The sequence below is a fragment of the Dromiciops gliroides genome, chromosome 2, assembly GCF_019393635.1.
Source record: "Dromiciops gliroides isolate mDroGli1 chromosome 2, mDroGli1.pri, whole genome shotgun sequence".
NCBI classification, from domain to species: domain Eukaryota; kingdom Metazoa; phylum Chordata; class Mammalia; order Microbiotheria; family Microbiotheriidae; genus Dromiciops; species Dromiciops gliroides.
This window is the reverse complement of record NC_057862.1, coordinates 121,604,721-121,622,367: the sequence shown is the minus strand read 5'-3', so window position 1 is coordinate 121,622,367 and position 17,647 is coordinate 121,604,721. Positions and strand designations below refer to the sequence as shown.

The following is a 17,647-nucleotide window of genomic DNA, read 5'->3' as shown; positions in this document are numbered from 1 at the left end:
GTTGTCTACTTTGTCATGGACAAAAAACAAACAACAACCCAGATAGACAAGTAGGTCCTAGGCTCCCCAAACCAAGCTTTTACACCCTACACAGCTATTGCAACAACTTCTCATGTGTTGCTGCTTCGCCTGCCCCTTTATCTTTGCCGAGTGCTGATGTCTCACTGCATAAAACTCATTCTCTAAGTCATTACTAGCAGAGGGTTATGCATCCTTCATGGGATGCAGAAGTGTGCCCTGATCTATTTATGGCCTTTCTTTTCTCCTCCCCATTTCTCCCTCTAGGTTGACTGGATGATGGACAGAATGATGTTTCCTTGAAAGGATGACAACTGATAATAAAAGGACCCCATATATCAGTACTAGGTGGAAGTAGGCAAGCCTAGTCCCAAGAGGAAAAATGGATCCTTTGTAACTTCTTCTATGCTTTCTAGTTCTTGGTCCCAACATGAAAACGACTTCTTCTGTAGGGACCATGGCAGTGCTACATCTACCTGCTGTCCCTCTCCCCCAGTACACACGTCCCAGAGTTCCCTGAGACTTGCTTACTTTTGCTTTTGAAAGTATATTTGCCTCCCCAGTCCTATCACATCCTCTCTCTGACTTTCAGGTTTTCCCCTCTAAGCATCTACTCCTTAGAGGTCCCTATGGGAGGAAATGCTTCAGGAAGTTGCTGAGAGAGGGCAGGAAGCTGCAGAGTAATTGTCCACCTCCTCCACTTAGCTGACCCTGAATTTGTCTGCGGAAGTCTAAAAAATTCCATGTGTTATTTGCTTAAACCTAAAGCCGGGGTGTAAACTCTCTAAATTTGAGGGTTCATGACAGTCATTTCTGCCTTAGAAGACACATCTGCTCTCTGGTGAGGTAGCTGTTCTATCTCCATAAAGCTGGCCTCTCTCAAAGAGGTTATGAAAGACTACTTGGCTTTCCTTTTTTTCCCCTCCCTCCACCAGACTTGTGATTTCATTCATATTGCGAATTCCCAGTAGGGAATGTTCTCTCTACCAGTGCAGATCAGTACCTGCTCTGTGGCATTAGAGAACTGCTTGAGAAACTGAATGGGAGGTTAAGTGACTTGGGACTGGATCCTGGATCATTCTGCCTCTTAAGCTATCTACCCTGTCCCTGCTGTCTTCTTTTATTATGGTTATTTGCATACATATAAATGTATAGATGCTCCCCTACTAGATTGTAGGTTAGGGGTTGTGCCTTATATGTCTTTGGATCCCTTCATAGGACCCAACCCACTGCTTTGCTTGGGGTTGGCATCCAAGTAGACTCTTTCAGCTCTCACTTGCTCTGATTCTGTATGTTGATGCACCAAGTTAGTTGGTAGAGAGTTCTTAGTTCATTCATTAAGAACAGTGACTCTGGGGCAGCTAGGTGGCACAGTGGATAGAGCACTGGCCCTGGAGTCAGGAGTACCTGAGTTCAAATCCGGCCTCAGACACTTAACACTTACTAGCTGTGTAACCCTGGGCAAGTCACTTAACCCCAATTGCCTCACCAAAAAAAAAAAAAGAACAGTGACTCCAGGAACTCTAACAACTAACTTTTTGGTTGGTCAGAGTTACTCTATAAGAACAGTAAAGGGTGGCTAGGTGGTGCAGTGGATAGAGTGCCAGGCCTGGAGTCAGGAAGACTTCTCTTCCTGAGTTCAAATCTAGCTTCAGATACCTCCTAGCTGTGTGACCCTGGGCAAGTCACTTAACCCTGTTTGCCTCAATTTCCTCATCTGTAAAATGAGCTGGAGAAGGAAATGGCAAACACTCTAGAATCTTTGCCAAGACAACTCTAAAATGGGTCACAAAGAGTCAGACATGACTGAAAAATGACTAAACAATACAAACATTGCCTGAGTTCCATCTGAATCCTTCCCCTTGATTTCTGGTGTCTCTTGGCCCTTGTAAGGGATATAGATTACACTCCAAAAAACCTTCGTTTCTAAGATCTGACCAGACTGAAGAGAAAGAACAATTATATGATGAAGGAAAGAAAGTACAATAATGATGATAATAATAATAGTGATCTCTGTTAGGTGGTTTTAGGGTTTGCAAAATGCTTTATAGACATTCCCTCATTCGATCCTCACCCACAAACACATGAATAGCTGCTTTAAAGTCTATATGAATCATTTCATTTAATCCTTATAACAAACCTGAGTGGTAGATACTTATTATTATCCTATTTTACACATGAGAAAACTGAGGCTCAGAGAGATAAAGTGACTTGCTATGGGGTATGGCTGATAAGTGTCTGAGTGGGGATTTGAAGCCAGGTCTACCTACTCAGCCCCCTGCCTCTACAAGGACCGCATGGGAATGAGTGACTATGCCTGCATCTTGTTGATTCCTGATCAGATTTAGATACAACTCTTCCCTGGATGAACCCCGAATCCTGGAGTGTTACAGACTTAGTTCCATCTGGATCGCTGTCTCTCATGGAGGACCCGTTGGAAACTCTATTGTTTAATCTTCAGCATTGGTTTCAAGGAAGCTAAATTTCTTTCTTGCTTATTTTTAGCTAAAATGCAGGAAGTGGAAGCTATGCAGTGTCGGAGTGGGGGAGGGAAGTAGTGGAATCCGTGTGTGTTTCCTAAATAAGCGCCACTCTTGTTAAGAAATAAGCTGTTCCCCATGCCAGCATGGCGCTGACCCAGAGCTGAAACTCCGAGTTCCCAGACTCAGTGGCAGAAAGGGAGACGTTGCTGATTCCTGGTTGTCAGAATCAACAAATCTGCCAGTGGGGAGGGACCCATAAGCGAACAAGAATCCTCTCTGGGACGTACCCAGCAAGTGGCCACCCAGCCTGGCCCCAGCCATGACTTGGAAGTCTGAGCTTTGAGTCTCTGGGAGAAAAAGGACCTTTTAGAAGAGACAACAGGATGTTGTAGGGGGTGGGGTGAGGGGACCCAAAGCTTTTAATCAGAAGTCAGGAACCCTAGGTTCTAGTCTGTGTTCTAGGACTAAGAAGCTTTATAGGCCTTATGGACCTTTCACTGGGGTTTAATTGTTCTCCTTTATGAAATGAGACTCACCTGACCATGGCTTGTTCTTTAAGGCCCCTTCCAGGTCTGGGATTCAGCACTTTAGTTCTAATTGGGAGAGGGAATTGGGGTTAAGTCACAACAGCTAATAAGCATCAGAGGTTGGATTTGAACTCAGTTCTTCTTGACATCAGGACTGGTGCTTTCTCGAGTGCACCACCTAGCTGCCCCCAGAAATCAGACTTTTTAAAAAGCCCCATCACTAACTGGTTTGCCAAAAATCCAGGCTCTCTACCCTTGCTACCGTTTTTACTATCTCTACCAGAGGACTTTGGGTCATCTTCCTGGTGCCTTGGCCTCAGAAATGTGCTTTTTTTCCTCCTTATCTCAGTAGTGAGGCATCATCAACAATGTGTACTGCCATGTCAGTTGTCTTGAATGCTACGGGCATGGGGATTTATCAGGGCCTGTAAGCAAGTAGACAGAACACTTAGAGTTTAAGGACAAATTGTATCCAGTTTAGGGAGGGAACACCAAGTCCCCCTCTGCCCTTCTGGCTGCAAATCATAGCTTTGAAACTGCAAGGGCACTTACAGGTCATCTGGTCCAGCCCCTGCATTTTACAGAGGTTTGGAGAGACCACGACCTGCTCAGTGTCTCACAGGTAGTAAATGGCTGAGCTGAGATTCAAACCCAGATCCTTGAATTCTCAGACCAGCAGCCCTTCCACTCTTGTTTTTTCTTAACTTCTTGGTTTTTGGGGTTTTTTTTGCAGGGCAGTGGGGGTTAAGTGACTTGCCCAGGGTCACACAGCTAGTAAGTGTCAAGTGTCTGAGGCCGGATTTGAACTCAGGTACTCCTGAATCCAGGGCTGGTGCTTTATCCACTGTGCCACCTAGCCGCCCCTTTTCTTAACTTCTTAATTCTACCCTGTTTCTGTCGACAGCCCATGGGGAGCTTCCATTGGTATTACATTGGCCTTCTGAGAAAACAGGTTACTCTCCTTGCTTCCTCAGGCCTTCTTCTCAGCACAGACTAAACTGGACCCCATGCTCCTCTTTGACTCCCCATAGAATCATGGGGTTTGGAGCTCCCTGTCAGATGGAGAAACTGAGGCCCCTCAAATTGAAGCAGCAGCTCTAATAGGACTAACTCTGCTCCCTCCCCCGCTTCTGCCTCTGTCTTCTCTCAGATACTTGAGTCCCATGTGTGTATCTTCTATTTAGTGGTTCAGGGCCACAGGGCAGTCAGCCCTTCTTCATATATAACTTTCTACAAGTAGTTGTGATAACCTGTGTTAACCTCTCTGTGCCCTTTGGTTCTCCATCTGTAAAATGGTGCCAATGATCATATTTATACCAACTCTTTCACAGAGTTGTCATGAGGCTCAGAAGGGATTGTTCATATCACAGAGGCACCGAGGTGGTACAGTGGATCAAGGGCTGGACCTGACGTCAGGAAGACCCAAGTTCAAATCTCGTCTCAGACACTTTCTAACTGTGATCCCCTGGGCAAGCTACTAACCTCTATCTGCCTTAGTTTCCTCAACTATAAAATGGGCTAATAATAACACCTACCTCCCAGGTTGTTAGGAGAATTAAATGAGAGAATATTTGTTAAAAGCACATAGCGTAGTTCCTGGCATACAGTAGGTGCTTAATAAGCAATTGTTTCCTTCCTTCCACATCAAATGCCATATAAATATAGTCTCTTATTATTACTTCCCCCCCACACTTTTGCTTTTACATTGCCCACGGAAAATACAATAGAGACTTTTTAAAAAAAGAATATTCAAGAGTACACATGTAGCATTTCTGGGTGTGGGATTGGAGAGGAGGGAAGGGCCATTATCCGTAAGGAGTGCCATTTAAAGCTGCTTTTTACTCTTATTAATTGAACAACAGCATAAGCTGGGCACCTCCACCCCCTCCTTCACTCACCACCCCATCCCTTTAAGGCAGGTGGAGTAGGGTGCGGGGGTAGGTGTTTGTCATCATTAGGCTTTTTACATAGATCATAAAACCTTGTTGAAAGGTGGTGGATAGAGAGCTGAGCTAGAAGACTGGGAGACCTGGGTTCCAATCCTACTTCTGATGAACCAGCTATGTGACCCCATGTGGGTAAGTCACAACCATTCAGTATGCCAGGCAGCTCTCTCAGACTAAGTTTACTGATCTCCCTAGGGCTAAAGGGAGCATCTTCACTGGACTTAAGAAATCATAGCCTCTCTGGGTTTTAAGACCTCCCTTGTTTTATAGATATGGAAATTGAGGTTGTATAAGTGCCCAGGGTCACACAGAGGAATAAGATAATTAGCTAGAAAGAGGGCTTGGATTTGGTTCATCGAGGTTCCTGGCGATAGTCACAGAGAAGATCTCAGCCAGATGCTGTCAGTACTCAGCCTACATTAACCCTGCCCTCCTTTGAGCCTGAGTACAGGCACTACCTCCCTGTGCTGGTAATGCTGGTGGAGCGCGTGTGACGTGTAGCCCGGTCTGGATGCACGTGTAGAGTGGGCTAATAGACCTCTCTCTTCCCCACAGCAATGAAAACCTAGCCGGATGCTGAGGGATGGAGCGCTTCATTGACTCAGGGACGCAGACAGAAGCCGTGGTGGTGCTTTCCTTGGCACAGGCAGCGGTGTTGGGGCTGGTCTCGGAGAATGAGCTCTTTGGTGCTACCATAAGCCCTGAGGCCTTCTACCCGATGCTGGGACATGAGCTGTCTGACACGGCCGCCGTGGAGCCGGAGCCCCCGGACAACGACTACCAGCTGGAGTGTGCCGGGGGAGCCCCGGGAGAGCCCGCGGAGGAGGAGGTGCTGGAGGTCGAGGCAGCCTTTGAGAAACACACGCGGAGGAAGAAGCGTCCCCCGGTGAGACTGGTGCCCAAAGTCAAGTTTGAGAAGATGGACGACGAGGAGGAGGAGGAAGACGTGTACGAGGTATCCGTGCCGGCCGATGACAGGCAGGAGGCTCCGGGAGAGCCCACGGAGGAAGCCGGCTGCGAGGGCATGGTACAGAGCAGCTCCGTCAAGATGATTGACCTCAGCACCTTCGGCCGAAAGTCCCGGCATTCCCGGCACCTGCAGCGGGCTGCCCGGCAAGAGCTGGACGGGGCAGCCTATAACCCCCATTTTCCAGATTCCACTCCCGAGGGCTACACTGAACCCAATATGGTGCTGACCCGGGCCGGGTCCGAAGCCATGCATCCAGAGTGTGGATTTGAGCCCCACATGACCTCCCTGAGCGATGCCGAGGCCCCCGCTCCCGAGTCGCCGGAGCCCGCGAAGAACGACCAGGGCTTCGTGTGGCAGGACGCCGGGGAGTTTGAGGCCGACCCCGCGGGCTCCACCGCCGACCACCACAAGAAAGCCCAGCTGGACCGGCTGGACATCAACGTCCAGATCGACGACTCCTACCTGGTGGAGGCGGGTGACCGGCAGAAGCGCTGGCAGTGCCGCATGTGCGAGAAGTCCTACACCTCCAAGTACAACCTGGTGACCCACATTCTGGGTCACAACGGCATCAAGCCCCACTCGTGCCCACACTGCAGCAAGCTCTTCAAGCAGCCGAGCCACCTGCAGACCCACCTGCTGACCCACCAGGGCACCCGGCCCCACAAGTGCGAGGTATGCCACAAGGCCTTCACACAGACCAGCCACCTCAAGCGCCACATGCTCCTGCACACCGACGTCAAGCCCTACAGCTGCCACTTCTGTGGCCGGGGCTTCGCCTACCCCAGCGAGCTGAAGGCCCACGAGGTGAAGCACGAGAGCGGGCGCTGCCACGTGTGCGTCGAGTGCGGGCTGGACTTCTCCACGCTGACCCAGCTCAAGAGACACCTGTCCACCCACCAGGGCCCCACCCTCTACCAGTGCCTGGAGTGTGACAAGTCCTTCCACTACCGCAGCCAGCTACAGAACCACACACTGAAACACCAGAACGTGAGGCCCTTCGTCTGCACCGAGTGCGGCATGGAGTTCAGCCAGATCCACCACCTCAAGCAGCACTCGCTCACCCACAAGGTACTGTGCACACCCCCCTCTGGCCTCCCCACCCTCAGCAGCATCCTACTTGCACTTTCACATTCCCGGGCCTCTAAAGCCTTAGTGGAAAGGGTGCTGACTGCACCTGGGTTTGTATCTTACTCGCTCTGTGACCCCGGGCAGGTGGCTTGATTCTCTGAGCTCCTTCTTTAAACTGAGGGAAGTAATACCTGGAGTACCTACCGCCCAGAGTGGTTGCATGGGTCACTTGAGATCTCGCAGGCCTAGTGCTGCTGTGCTAAACATCAGCTGTCATGATTCTTTTTTCCAGATGGGACAAAGAGGACCCTTTAGATCTCACCTATCCTGGTTGAAGCAATTGCTTTGTGCCCAGAGCAACAACTCCAAATCTAATAAATTCAAAGGAAAATATTATAAACCAATAATAATGATAAGGCAAAAGCTAAAGTCACAAATTTCCTTCAAACAGTAACATTTATGTAGTAATGCTGTGTCCGTATTCTATGTGTATGCATAGGTATAAACATACATGTGTATGTGTATACTGCATACATGTACATATAAACACACGTGTGTGCGTATACACACACAAAATCACTTTTATGTTATAAACTCCTGGAGGCAAGAACCATATGGTACCTATTCATCATTTACTTGACAAAGATTTATGGAGTCTCCTAGTGCATGAGGCATTGTTGGGGTGCTGTGGTCTTCTTAGAAGAGCTTCCACTGTAGCTGCAGAAAGAAGCCCTAAACACATGGAGCAGTTGTATATAGTAGGAGACAGAATATGATGAAGTGCCAAACAAGGGCCACAATTCAATTCAGCCAGCCTTTATTAGGCACCTGGTATGTACCAGGCACCAGAGATACAAAGACAAAAACAAAACTGTCCCTTCTGTCACAGAGATTGCATTCTCTTGGGGGGAGACAACACATATACAGAGAAAACAAATGCTGCTGAGTCTATACAAGGTGGCCCAGTAGTTTTGAGGGGAGGGATGGGAGCCCTAAAGTACCCTTATAACAAGGATCTAATACCCTATTAGCCTGAATATAGGCTGCACCCCTAAAATGGGATTTCCTGGAAAGGTATTGATAGAAAAATAACACCAATTATAGGCCACACTCTGCTTTCACACAACCAGCATTCGAGTAAAGTGTGACGTCCATCTTAACCAGTACCTTGTGCTCTCTTGTGGATCCAGCATATTTTGGTACTCAGCGAGTACTAAACAATTAGCCCCGGGATCTTCATCAACAAACATTTATTCAGCTTGTACTCTCTCTGGCAAATGGCATTAAGTCCTGTGGGTGATTTGCAGATGGCAAAGACATGGTCTCTGCCCTCGGGAAGTTTCCATTTGGGAAGACAGGACAGCTAAATTGACAGAGCAGAGAAGAGCAGTAGAGACAGGCACATGCATCTTTAGACACTTAACTCATAACTCAGGATCCGTTCCTCTGTACACAGGCAGAGGAGCACAAGCCAATTTGGGTGATGTTAAAAGGGACCCAGATGAGGACCTTAAGATCTGATGGTTCTTGGATAGAGCACTGGCCTTGGAGTCAGGAGGACCTGAGTTCAAGTCCAGCCTCAGACACTTAACAATTACTAGCTGTGTGACCTGAGGCAAGTCACTTAACCCCAATTGCCTCACCAAAAAACCCCCCAAAAAACAAACAAAAAAAGTCTGATGGTTCTGGGAAGGCTCCAGACACTTTGAGGGTAGCATCTTCTCAGCATTCATGGCATAGCATGTCCCACTGGACAAGATGAATCCCAGTAGGCATGTGTTTTAGTGCTGTCACTGTAGAAGTCCTAGCTTCAGACCTCTTTTACTTGAGCCCACTAGGCCTTCAGGTTCCCTCTCTGTAAGAAAAGGGGGCTAGGCAAGATGATTTCTAAATACCCACCCAGTTCTAACCTTCTCCATGGATGCATGACGCTGGGCTGAAGGAGGTGTGTTTAACCCTGGAAAAGGCCCCTGTCCCCCTGGCTACCTCCATGTTCATTTGTGCTCCTTGCAAGGAGAATTCACTCACGCCCCTGCTGTGGCTTTGATCCTTTCAGGGAGTAAAAGAGTTCAAGTGTGAGGTGTGTGGCCGAGAATTCACCCTACAAGCCAATATGAAGCGGCACATGCTCATCCACACCAGCGTCCGGCCATACCAGTGCCACATCTGCTTTAAGACCTTTGTGCAGAAGCAGACTCTCAAGACTCACATGATTGTGCATTCCCCTGTGAAGCCCTTCAAATGCAAGGTACTATTAGCATCACCCCTGAGCACCCCCAGAGGACAGGCACCCTCACCGCAGGATAAGACTTGTCAGATGTGTGGGACTGTCATTTTGGCAGAAAGCTAGCTTGGCACTAAGAGTAGGGCCTGGGCAGGCCGGCCTTCCCCGGCACTGGCTGTGGGGGTGGGATTGGATTTGAGAGCCATTGGTGGCTCTGGGGTAGGACTGTCAGGGGGGAATGTGCACGTCTATAATAGTGGGACCACTGTGGTAATTGGAAAAGAACAGACAATACATGTACATAGAGCAGGGGCTCTTAATTGGTGGTCCAGGAGTCCCTTGACAAGGCCCATGGAATGATTTGTAGGGGTTGGGGAGGTGGGAATCAGTGAGCTTGCATGGGGGAAAAAATTTACATCTTAATTGCAGTATAAGTGGTTTCTTTTGTATTCCTGTGTTTTACTTCATGCATTTGAAACTATTTTTCTGCCACGGGGTCCATAAGCTTCAGCCACAGAGATCCAGGGCATACACACAAATGCTAAGAAGCCCTGCTGTGGAGTGAAAGACCAGTTCTTCAGCTTGGCCTGGCTAGCAGGGAGGCAGTAAAGGGATGAGTGGTGAGATGTTTGGAGACTGGGTTTGTGATTTTTGCTTCTCAGTTCCTTTCTCTGGCAACAGCCACATGAGGATGAGAGTGGAGAGGCTCTGTGGTGTTATCGGGGAAAGGAAATAAATCTGACAGACAACCTGATTTTTTTCTGCCCATGTGGCCCTGGGCAGGTGGGTCCACCCTGCATCCTGTTTGGGAGAGAAGCAAGGGCCACTCCCAGAGTTTAAGGGTGTCATTTCCTTACAGGTCTGTGGGAAATCCTTCAACCGTATGTATAACCTGCTGGGTCACATGCATCTACACGCTGGCAGCAAGCCCTTCAAGTGTCCCTACTGCTCCAGCAAGTTCAACTTGAAGGGCAACCTCAGTAGGCACATGAAGGTCAAACATGGGGTCATGGACATTGGCCTGGATAGCCAAGGTAGGTGGAGAAGATGGGGCCAAGAGAACAGAGCCAGGATTGGCACTTGGCTGACTATAATCCTGGTGAGGGCCAGGAGAAGACAGTGGGGAGACTTTGAGCTGCCTCTTCGACGGCAACCCCTAGAAACCTCTGTGCAAGGATTCAGGAAAGAGCTAGTTTGGATTCAGGAAAGAGCTGTCCTGTATTGGTGGTAGAATATATGGTGGTAGAATAGGGTAGTCCAATGGAAATGAGCAGCTGTGGGGTGATGGAAAGAGCCCTGCATGTCAACCCTGGCTTGGCCTTTTACTAGCTACATGACCATGGATGAGTCACCTAACCTCCAAGTCTATTTCCTCATCTAAAAAAAAATGGAGATAAAAAGGATCACCTGGGATCATGCATGTAAACATCTTTGTAAATTATAAAGCACTATATACGTCAGCATTTATTTCAGGCTTAGCAACAAGGCCACATCCCTTTGTAGAGAAAGAAAAGGGACCACCCTGGAGGGGCACACCAAGTCTACATGATCCAGGGGAATGAAATCCAAATCTTTAATTAAGCTTTGGGTTTCAAGGTTCTAAAGAGAGGTATTAAGGAGAAGTTCATAACCAGCTAGGCAAGCTTGGATGGAGAGAAAAGAAGCATTGTTTGTATCCTTGTGCCTGTCTGTAAATCCACAAGTACTTATTATGGGCTTGCTGTATGCCTAGAATTGGGCTGGGCCCTATAGGGAATATGAAAAAAATGCCCCCAAGATGCTTTAAACTTAAATACAATACTAAGACTGAAAGACTTCAGATAATGGCAAATGGTTCGACAGTGTCTACTTTGGTACAAAGTCGTTTTGGGAGAGGTTCTAGTTTTCATAGGAGTTCAGGAAATGGGGGTAACACAGGGTCAAAGTAGTCAGGGAAGGCTTCCTGAAAGAGATGGTATTTAGTGGGCCTTGAAGGACAAGTGCAATGCAGATGAGAGGGCATCCCAGGTCAGAGGAAGAACATGAACAGAAGCACAGTGGTAGGAATGAGTGTGATGTGCTTATAGAGAGACGGGTCTGGAGCAGGGACCATCTTTGACAACACATGGCAGCTCATTCGTGCCTGTCATCTCTGAATCTCTGTCATCAAAATTGCCCAACAATTTTGATTCCTTGGCAGTTGTGGTGTTCCCATGCTTTATAACCACACAGCACACATGGAGCAGTGAGAAGAGCACTGGATTTGAAATCACAGGACCTGGGTTTGAATCTTAACTCCCTGCTCATGTTACCTTAGGCAGGTCTCTCCACACCTCCCTGGGTTTTGTGGACCAGATGAAGGTGGAGAGGGAAGAATGCATTTGTGTTAGCACTTACTATGTGCCAGATACCGTGCTAAGTGCTTTTCAAATATTATTTCATTTGATCCTCACAACAACCCTGAGATATCCCCATTTTATAATTAAGGAAACTGAGGCAGAGGTTAAGTGACATGCCCAGGGTCACACAGCTAGTAATTATGTGAGGCTGGGTTTGAGCTCAGGTCTTCCAGACCTCAGGCCCAGGGCTCCATACATCGTGCCATCTAGTTTCCTTAGGTGATGTCTATGGTCTAGCTCCTTCCTCTATGATCCCTGGAAGAAGGTGTTCAGAATGATGGAGTTTGCATGTGTGGACAACGTGGAATTGTTGCGATGGCTGTGCCATTGGCCTGGTGCAGTCAGCCCATTTGTGAGGCTGGATGACTGGGGTGAAGCCAGATTGAAGCCAAGCAGAGCGGGTCAGGAACGGCTGAAGGCTTTGGAGCCCGAGGTCGGCAATGACACAAACAGGGTTTTCAGGCAATTCGTCCAGCAGAGGAGTGGAGTGCGGGATTGGGATGGGGAGGTGGTTAGGAGGCTGGTGCCACAATCCACCTGTGAAGTAATGAACCTGGATTCCATTGTGGTAGTCATGGAAATGGAAGAGGGACGGGAAAGGTAAACATTTCAAAGTTTGGTGGCTGACCGAACACAGATGAGGAGAATGGGAGGGAGGCTGGGTCAAAGATGACAGTGGCCACGCTTGGCAGCACTAATTGCAGAGCCGGCAGCCTTTAACATGGGGCGGTTGGGCGTGAGGCATCCGGTCCACGGTCAGAGCTGCAGCCTACTTTCAGGAGACACCTAGTGGCTAGAGCAGCACATGGGCTCTCAGGAGCTGGGTATGCCTCCCAGGAGAGCCTCCTTCTGGCCGCCTGACGTATGTGGGCTGTCCGGATGAGAGTTTGGCTGGCGGTAGTGCTTGAGAGAATTCCAGAAATCGTCTGCTCTGTCTTCTCTGCAAATAGGGTCACTGGGGCGATTTATTAGAACTTTTAAAAATAAATGTGTTTCAGGGGCAGCTAGGTGGTGCAGTGGATAGAGCACCGGCCCTGGAGTCAGGAGGACCTGAGTTCAAATCCGGCCTCAGACACTTAACACTTACTAGCTGTGTGACCCTGGGCAAGTCAACTCCAATTGCCTCACCAAAAAATTTTAAAAATAAATAAATAAATAAAATAAATGTGTTTTAATGCCTGCTTCCTGTCCTTGGGTGACATCCTCTCCACCTTGCTGCTAGTTCACTGTCTAGACCTGCCAGGGTGACTGCGTCTGATTGCTCTTTTCTAGATCCCATGATGGAGCTAACAGGGGCAGACCATGCGGAACTAGACGGTCCACAGGAGATGGAAGACTATGAAGAGAACTCGTATGACTATACCGGGGTGGAGAACGGCACTGATGATAATGCACTGACTGAGCAGGCCATGAAGGAAATGGCCTACTACAATGTATTATAGCTGTGAGTGAGGGTGCTGGCTCCCCAAGGCATGCTCCCATGGAGAGGGGAGAGGCACAATGGGGGAAGGGGGGAGGGAGAGAGAGAGAGAGAGAGAGAGAGAGAAGGAAAAATTATTTGGACTTGATGCTGTTCAAGAAAACAAGCTACTGTCCCACTGCTCTGAGCCCCTCCCACTCCCCTGCAGTTCATTGAACCATTAGGAAAAGTTAATTTAGACCAAATGGAGAAGAGATCTTGCCACTGGGCCCCAGCTGTGAACACGACTTGGATCCCCAGTCTATCTCAATGAAGGATGAAAAGTGGCAGTGGAAGGGGCCAAAGTCAGGGCCTCCCTGGCTCCAGCCCCCTTCCCCTGGATGAAGTAAAGTACAGGGATGAACAGGAGAAATGCCTCCAGGTCAGAGACAGCATGGGAGCCTGGGGGGTAGGTCACCCAGGAAGAGCGGGGAGAGCCCGCTGCCTCGGCATTCAGAGCCTCTCCCCTGTGACCTGCATTTCTGGCCGAGTGAGGCTGAGGCAGCTACGATGCAGGGCTGCTGGGGCAGGGCGCTGTCCTGTAAGGTCTTCACCCTGTCTGATCTCCCCTCAGACTATCTTGAAATCCCCAAACACTGGAGGAGGAGATCATCTGAGCCACACGTTGTATCTCTTCTTACTTACCCCCTGGTCATGGGCCGGTTTGTCCTTTTGTTCAGTACAACGCCACCCCACGCTTGGTTCCACTGCCCTACAAAAGGAGGGCCTCATGAGGGGAGCTGAGTCCTTTAACCTTTGGGCCCAGGGGCCTATTCTCATTTCCCCAAGTGCACTACATGAATAAAGAGTTGACCCAGCCTCTCTGGACAGCAGACTCGACTCCCCCAGACCAGGGGAGAGAGGTGGGAGCGATGTCAGAGCACCATGGCATTCCTTGTATTCTACCTCCTGGCTCCTCCCCAGACCTCGTTCTGGGGAGCACAGCCCATCCAGGCACATTCAACATGTAGATTTTTACCTGCAGGAAAATCAGACTGTAGGAAAATGGAATGTATTCCTGGCCTTCCGAAGTAACTCCCTCTCCCGTGGGATGCATCAACCCCTCCTAGCCAGCATGCCTCTTGTCAAGTCCCTTTACTCTGTGGCACTGCTTGCAACAAACACCAGGAGAAGTGGTTTTCACACTGGTGTCCATAAGGGGTCGTGGTTTTTTGTTTGTTTAAAAAAAAAAAAAAAGGTAGTTCCTGGCAAACATGTGCCCTATGATCTTGAGGCCCCCAAAGGCTCCTGGTAACTCAAACAAAGCAGATTTGCCTTATCAAGTTTGAAAATCACTGACCTAGAGGAAGAGAAGTGGGAATCCTGAGGGGATGAGGGAGCAGGGGCCATGGTTGGGGAAGCTCCTAAGTTGACATGGGAATGGGTGTCCTCAGGGGGGAGGCCAAGGAAGACTTGTTTTTGTTTTTTGTTTTGTTTTGTTTTGTTTTTGAGGGGGTGGGATGGGAAATTTTAAAGTATTTTCTTATTCACATGTCCTAGTTTTGAGGATAGGGGCAGGCCAAAGTGGCAGGGCTGCCAGGGGAGAGCGACATATTTAAAAAGGAAAATGAAGCCTGTACAAAATATTTGAGCAAATGTGGGTATTTTGAAAGTAATTTATTTTGTTTCTCTATGTGCTGATCTGTTGCATTTTATTTTTTCCCCCCATCCCAATGGAGATTCTTCCCCCCCCCCAAAACTTAATCATTCTCATGTACTGTGTGTGTGATTTGTGACACCCAAACTAGAAGCAGGCTGTATTGGATCTCAGGGCTCCAATGGTGACTGTTGGAGTGTGGTGGACCAAAGACCGAGATTTGCTGTCGCTACCTAAAGAAAAACCCAGGGGAGGGGGTTTGGCAAGAGGAGTGGAAGAGAGCTAGGGAGGAAACACAACACTGGGGGAAGAAGAAGAGACTGTGAGTTTCTTCCTCCCGGGCCTAGTCAGGCTACCTACCCCTCCAGCTCCTAGGCCTTTTTGCTTAGGATCTGAGGTTCATCACTCACTTTTCTCACCTTCCCAGGCTTTCCTCACTGACACACAAGCAGGTGGCAGTCCTGGCCCTACCTAGCTGCAATATTCATTCATTTAACACCCACTGAACACTTTCTGTGCATGAGGCGTAGCCCCAAATACTGCGCCCCCTGCTCATTCCCACTGTCTTAGTCCTGGTTTCTTCCACCTGGAAAGAAGACCCTCAAACTTGCCAAAGCAATGGAGCTAAGAAGCCTGAGGTAGTGAAGCCATGTTTGTAGGAACGCAAATGTTCTTAGCCTTCCCTGCTGAGCCTCTGAGGTTTCAAGGTCTTCCTGCCCTATACCATGGAGAAAGGGGGAATAAGAAAACCCAGACCTCTCACACATGGCAGGGAAGGAGGTTTGGGAAAGGGGCTGGTGAGTTGCTTTCACAGGGGCATCATGTCAGGCAGAAACAGAAGGCAAAAACTCATGGGGCAACCTAACCCGAAACATTCTTGTAGCACAAAAAAAAAAAAAGAGAAAATAGCATTTGGGGACAAGCGCTAACCAGAGTAAAATGGAAGCCCAAGCCCCACCCTCCACTCTAATAGGAACCTGTTCTTAACACGCAGAATAGATGGCGCTAGACAATTATATAAGGCTTACCTAAGCTTACACAGGTAGCAACGGGAATAACCACTAAAGGGCATTACCACCTCTGCAAGGAGACAGTCAGCCATTCATAACTTTTGTCTAATTCCTATCGTCATGCAGACCCATTAGCTCTTTCCCAGCCAGGTTTTCAGCTATGATTGCTGGGCACTGCCATACTTTGCCCTGATCAGAGCTGCCTCCTTCCCCCTGCCCTTGAACTCACTTCCACCATTGGTGAACTAAGTCTCATCGGTTCCTAAGCTGGACATTGTTTCCAATCCCATGGTTCACCAGGCTCCCTTGTCCAATTTCTAGCTATACCCTGAGGGGGGAGGAAAGCCCTCGGACCCCAGCCTCCAAAGTTTCCACTATTGCTTTCAGGTGGCAGATGCCAGTCCTTGTGGAAGACTTTATTCTGCTAAGCAGAATGGTATCCTTCCCCACAAACTACCTCTTCCCATTTTGTCTTTATCCCCTGGTACCAAAAAGAATCCTCTTTCTCCTCCCTCTTCTCGAAAATACGGTGGCCTTGGCTTTAGAACTGGGAAACTGCTGAGAGAAAAGGCCTGAGTCCCCTTCCCCCAGTGGGAAGAATTCGTTCTCAAAGGGGACTGGGTGGAGAGAGGCAGATCCTGCCCCGACCCTCACACAACCCTCCAGCACTCACGCTACTCCTTTCCTCCTCCCTCCTGTCACTGGCCCCCTTGGCTCTCCTGTTCCCTCCCTCCTCACTCCTTCCAGCCTTCCAACCAGCACTGGCCCCCTCTTCATTGTACTTGAAAGCCACAGTGCTAGTGCCTTTCTTTCCTGCCAATGAGACTGAGAAAGGTGATGGCACAATTCACAACTTGGGGCGCAGTATTGGAAAATCCCCCCTCCCTATCCCTTTTTCAAAAATACACATACACAACACACATTCACACACACAAACACACACACACACACACACACACACATACACACTCACAAAAGGAAAAAAGGCATGCAGCCTCTCAGTGACTTTGGAAAACTTCTGTATGAATCGCATTTTAACTTATTTTGATGTGTACACAAAACAACAGTTTAGAAATTCCACTTGTGCAAAGCCCTACTGTGTTTTTTATGTTTTCTGTTTTAAAGAGTTGTTTACTTAGCAATAATTATAAATAAATGAATATTCTTTAGAGAGGTGACTCAAGAGTGTTTCTTCAAGGGGATGACATTGGACCCACGGAATGTGACAGAAATCAAATTCAGTGATGGCGAGCTACCTGGCTTCACACCTTCCCTCAAGAATAAACACCAAGGGGCAGCTAGGTGGCGCAGTGGATTGAGCACCGGCCCTGGATTCAGGAGGACCTGAGTTCAAATCCAGCCTCAGACACTTGACACTTACTAGCTGTGTGACCCTGGGCAAGTCACTTAACTCCAATTGCCTCACCCCCCCCCCAAAGAATAAACACCAAGTTCACAGGGAAGCCTATTCTCCTGAAACCTCAAGTGCTTTTTCAACTTTTTAGGGTTAGACTTCTGTGTACGGGGTGTTTGGGGAGGACTAGCAACTTTGGTGTGAGGGCTTGCTGAGCCCTTTTCAGGACTGCTTATCCACCTTTGGTGTCCACCTGTAGCATGCACATCAAGCACACTCTGGTAAACTGTCTCAGCAGACAGGCAAAACCAGGTTGAGAGTAACTGACAGGCCTCAAACCTGTCAGTGAGTTTGGGGAGGGGGGTCTACCCCAAGCATGTGAGGCCTTTCCTTGGTGGAGTGGGCAAATAAAAACGATCAGTTCCAATGAACACGAAAGTGGCTGAAGCAGATGCTGTGGAGTGCTTAGAGCTTGGTCAGGCATTGAAGATGTCATGGTTGTTCTTTGTAATAGAAGTCTAACATTTGTTCGTGGAAGAGAATCAGTGACATCACAGGTGATGTCTTGACTTTCAAGTGAATTGTATTTAAGCGAGGCAGAGTTGCAGAGTTA

The 17,647-nt window shown here is 48.5% G+C and overlaps 1 protein-coding gene across 4 annotated transcripts in view; it reads left to right on the top strand.

Moving 5' to 3' along the window:
• Nucleotides 1-16,851, top strand: part of ZNF710 (zinc finger protein 710) — an 88,702-nt gene extending 71,851 nt beyond the window's left edge. For all 4 annotated transcript variants that reach the window (XM_043986826.1, XM_043986828.1, XM_043986825.1 and 1 more), the window contains exons 2-5: nucleotides 5,530-7,012; nucleotides 9,069-9,260; nucleotides 10,096-10,270; nucleotides 12,887-16,851. In XM_043986826.1, the coding sequence (XP_043842761.1) occupies nucleotides 5,558-7,012; nucleotides 9,069-9,260; nucleotides 10,096-10,270; nucleotides 12,887-13,056 (1,992 nt within the window). In that variant the 5' untranslated portion in view covers nucleotides 5,530-5,557 and the 3' untranslated portion in view covers nucleotides 13,057-16,851. The remainder of the gene's footprint in view (nucleotides 1-5,529; nucleotides 7,013-9,068; nucleotides 9,261-10,095; nucleotides 10,271-12,886) is intronic.
• Nucleotides 16,852-17,647: the final 796 nt, after the last annotated feature.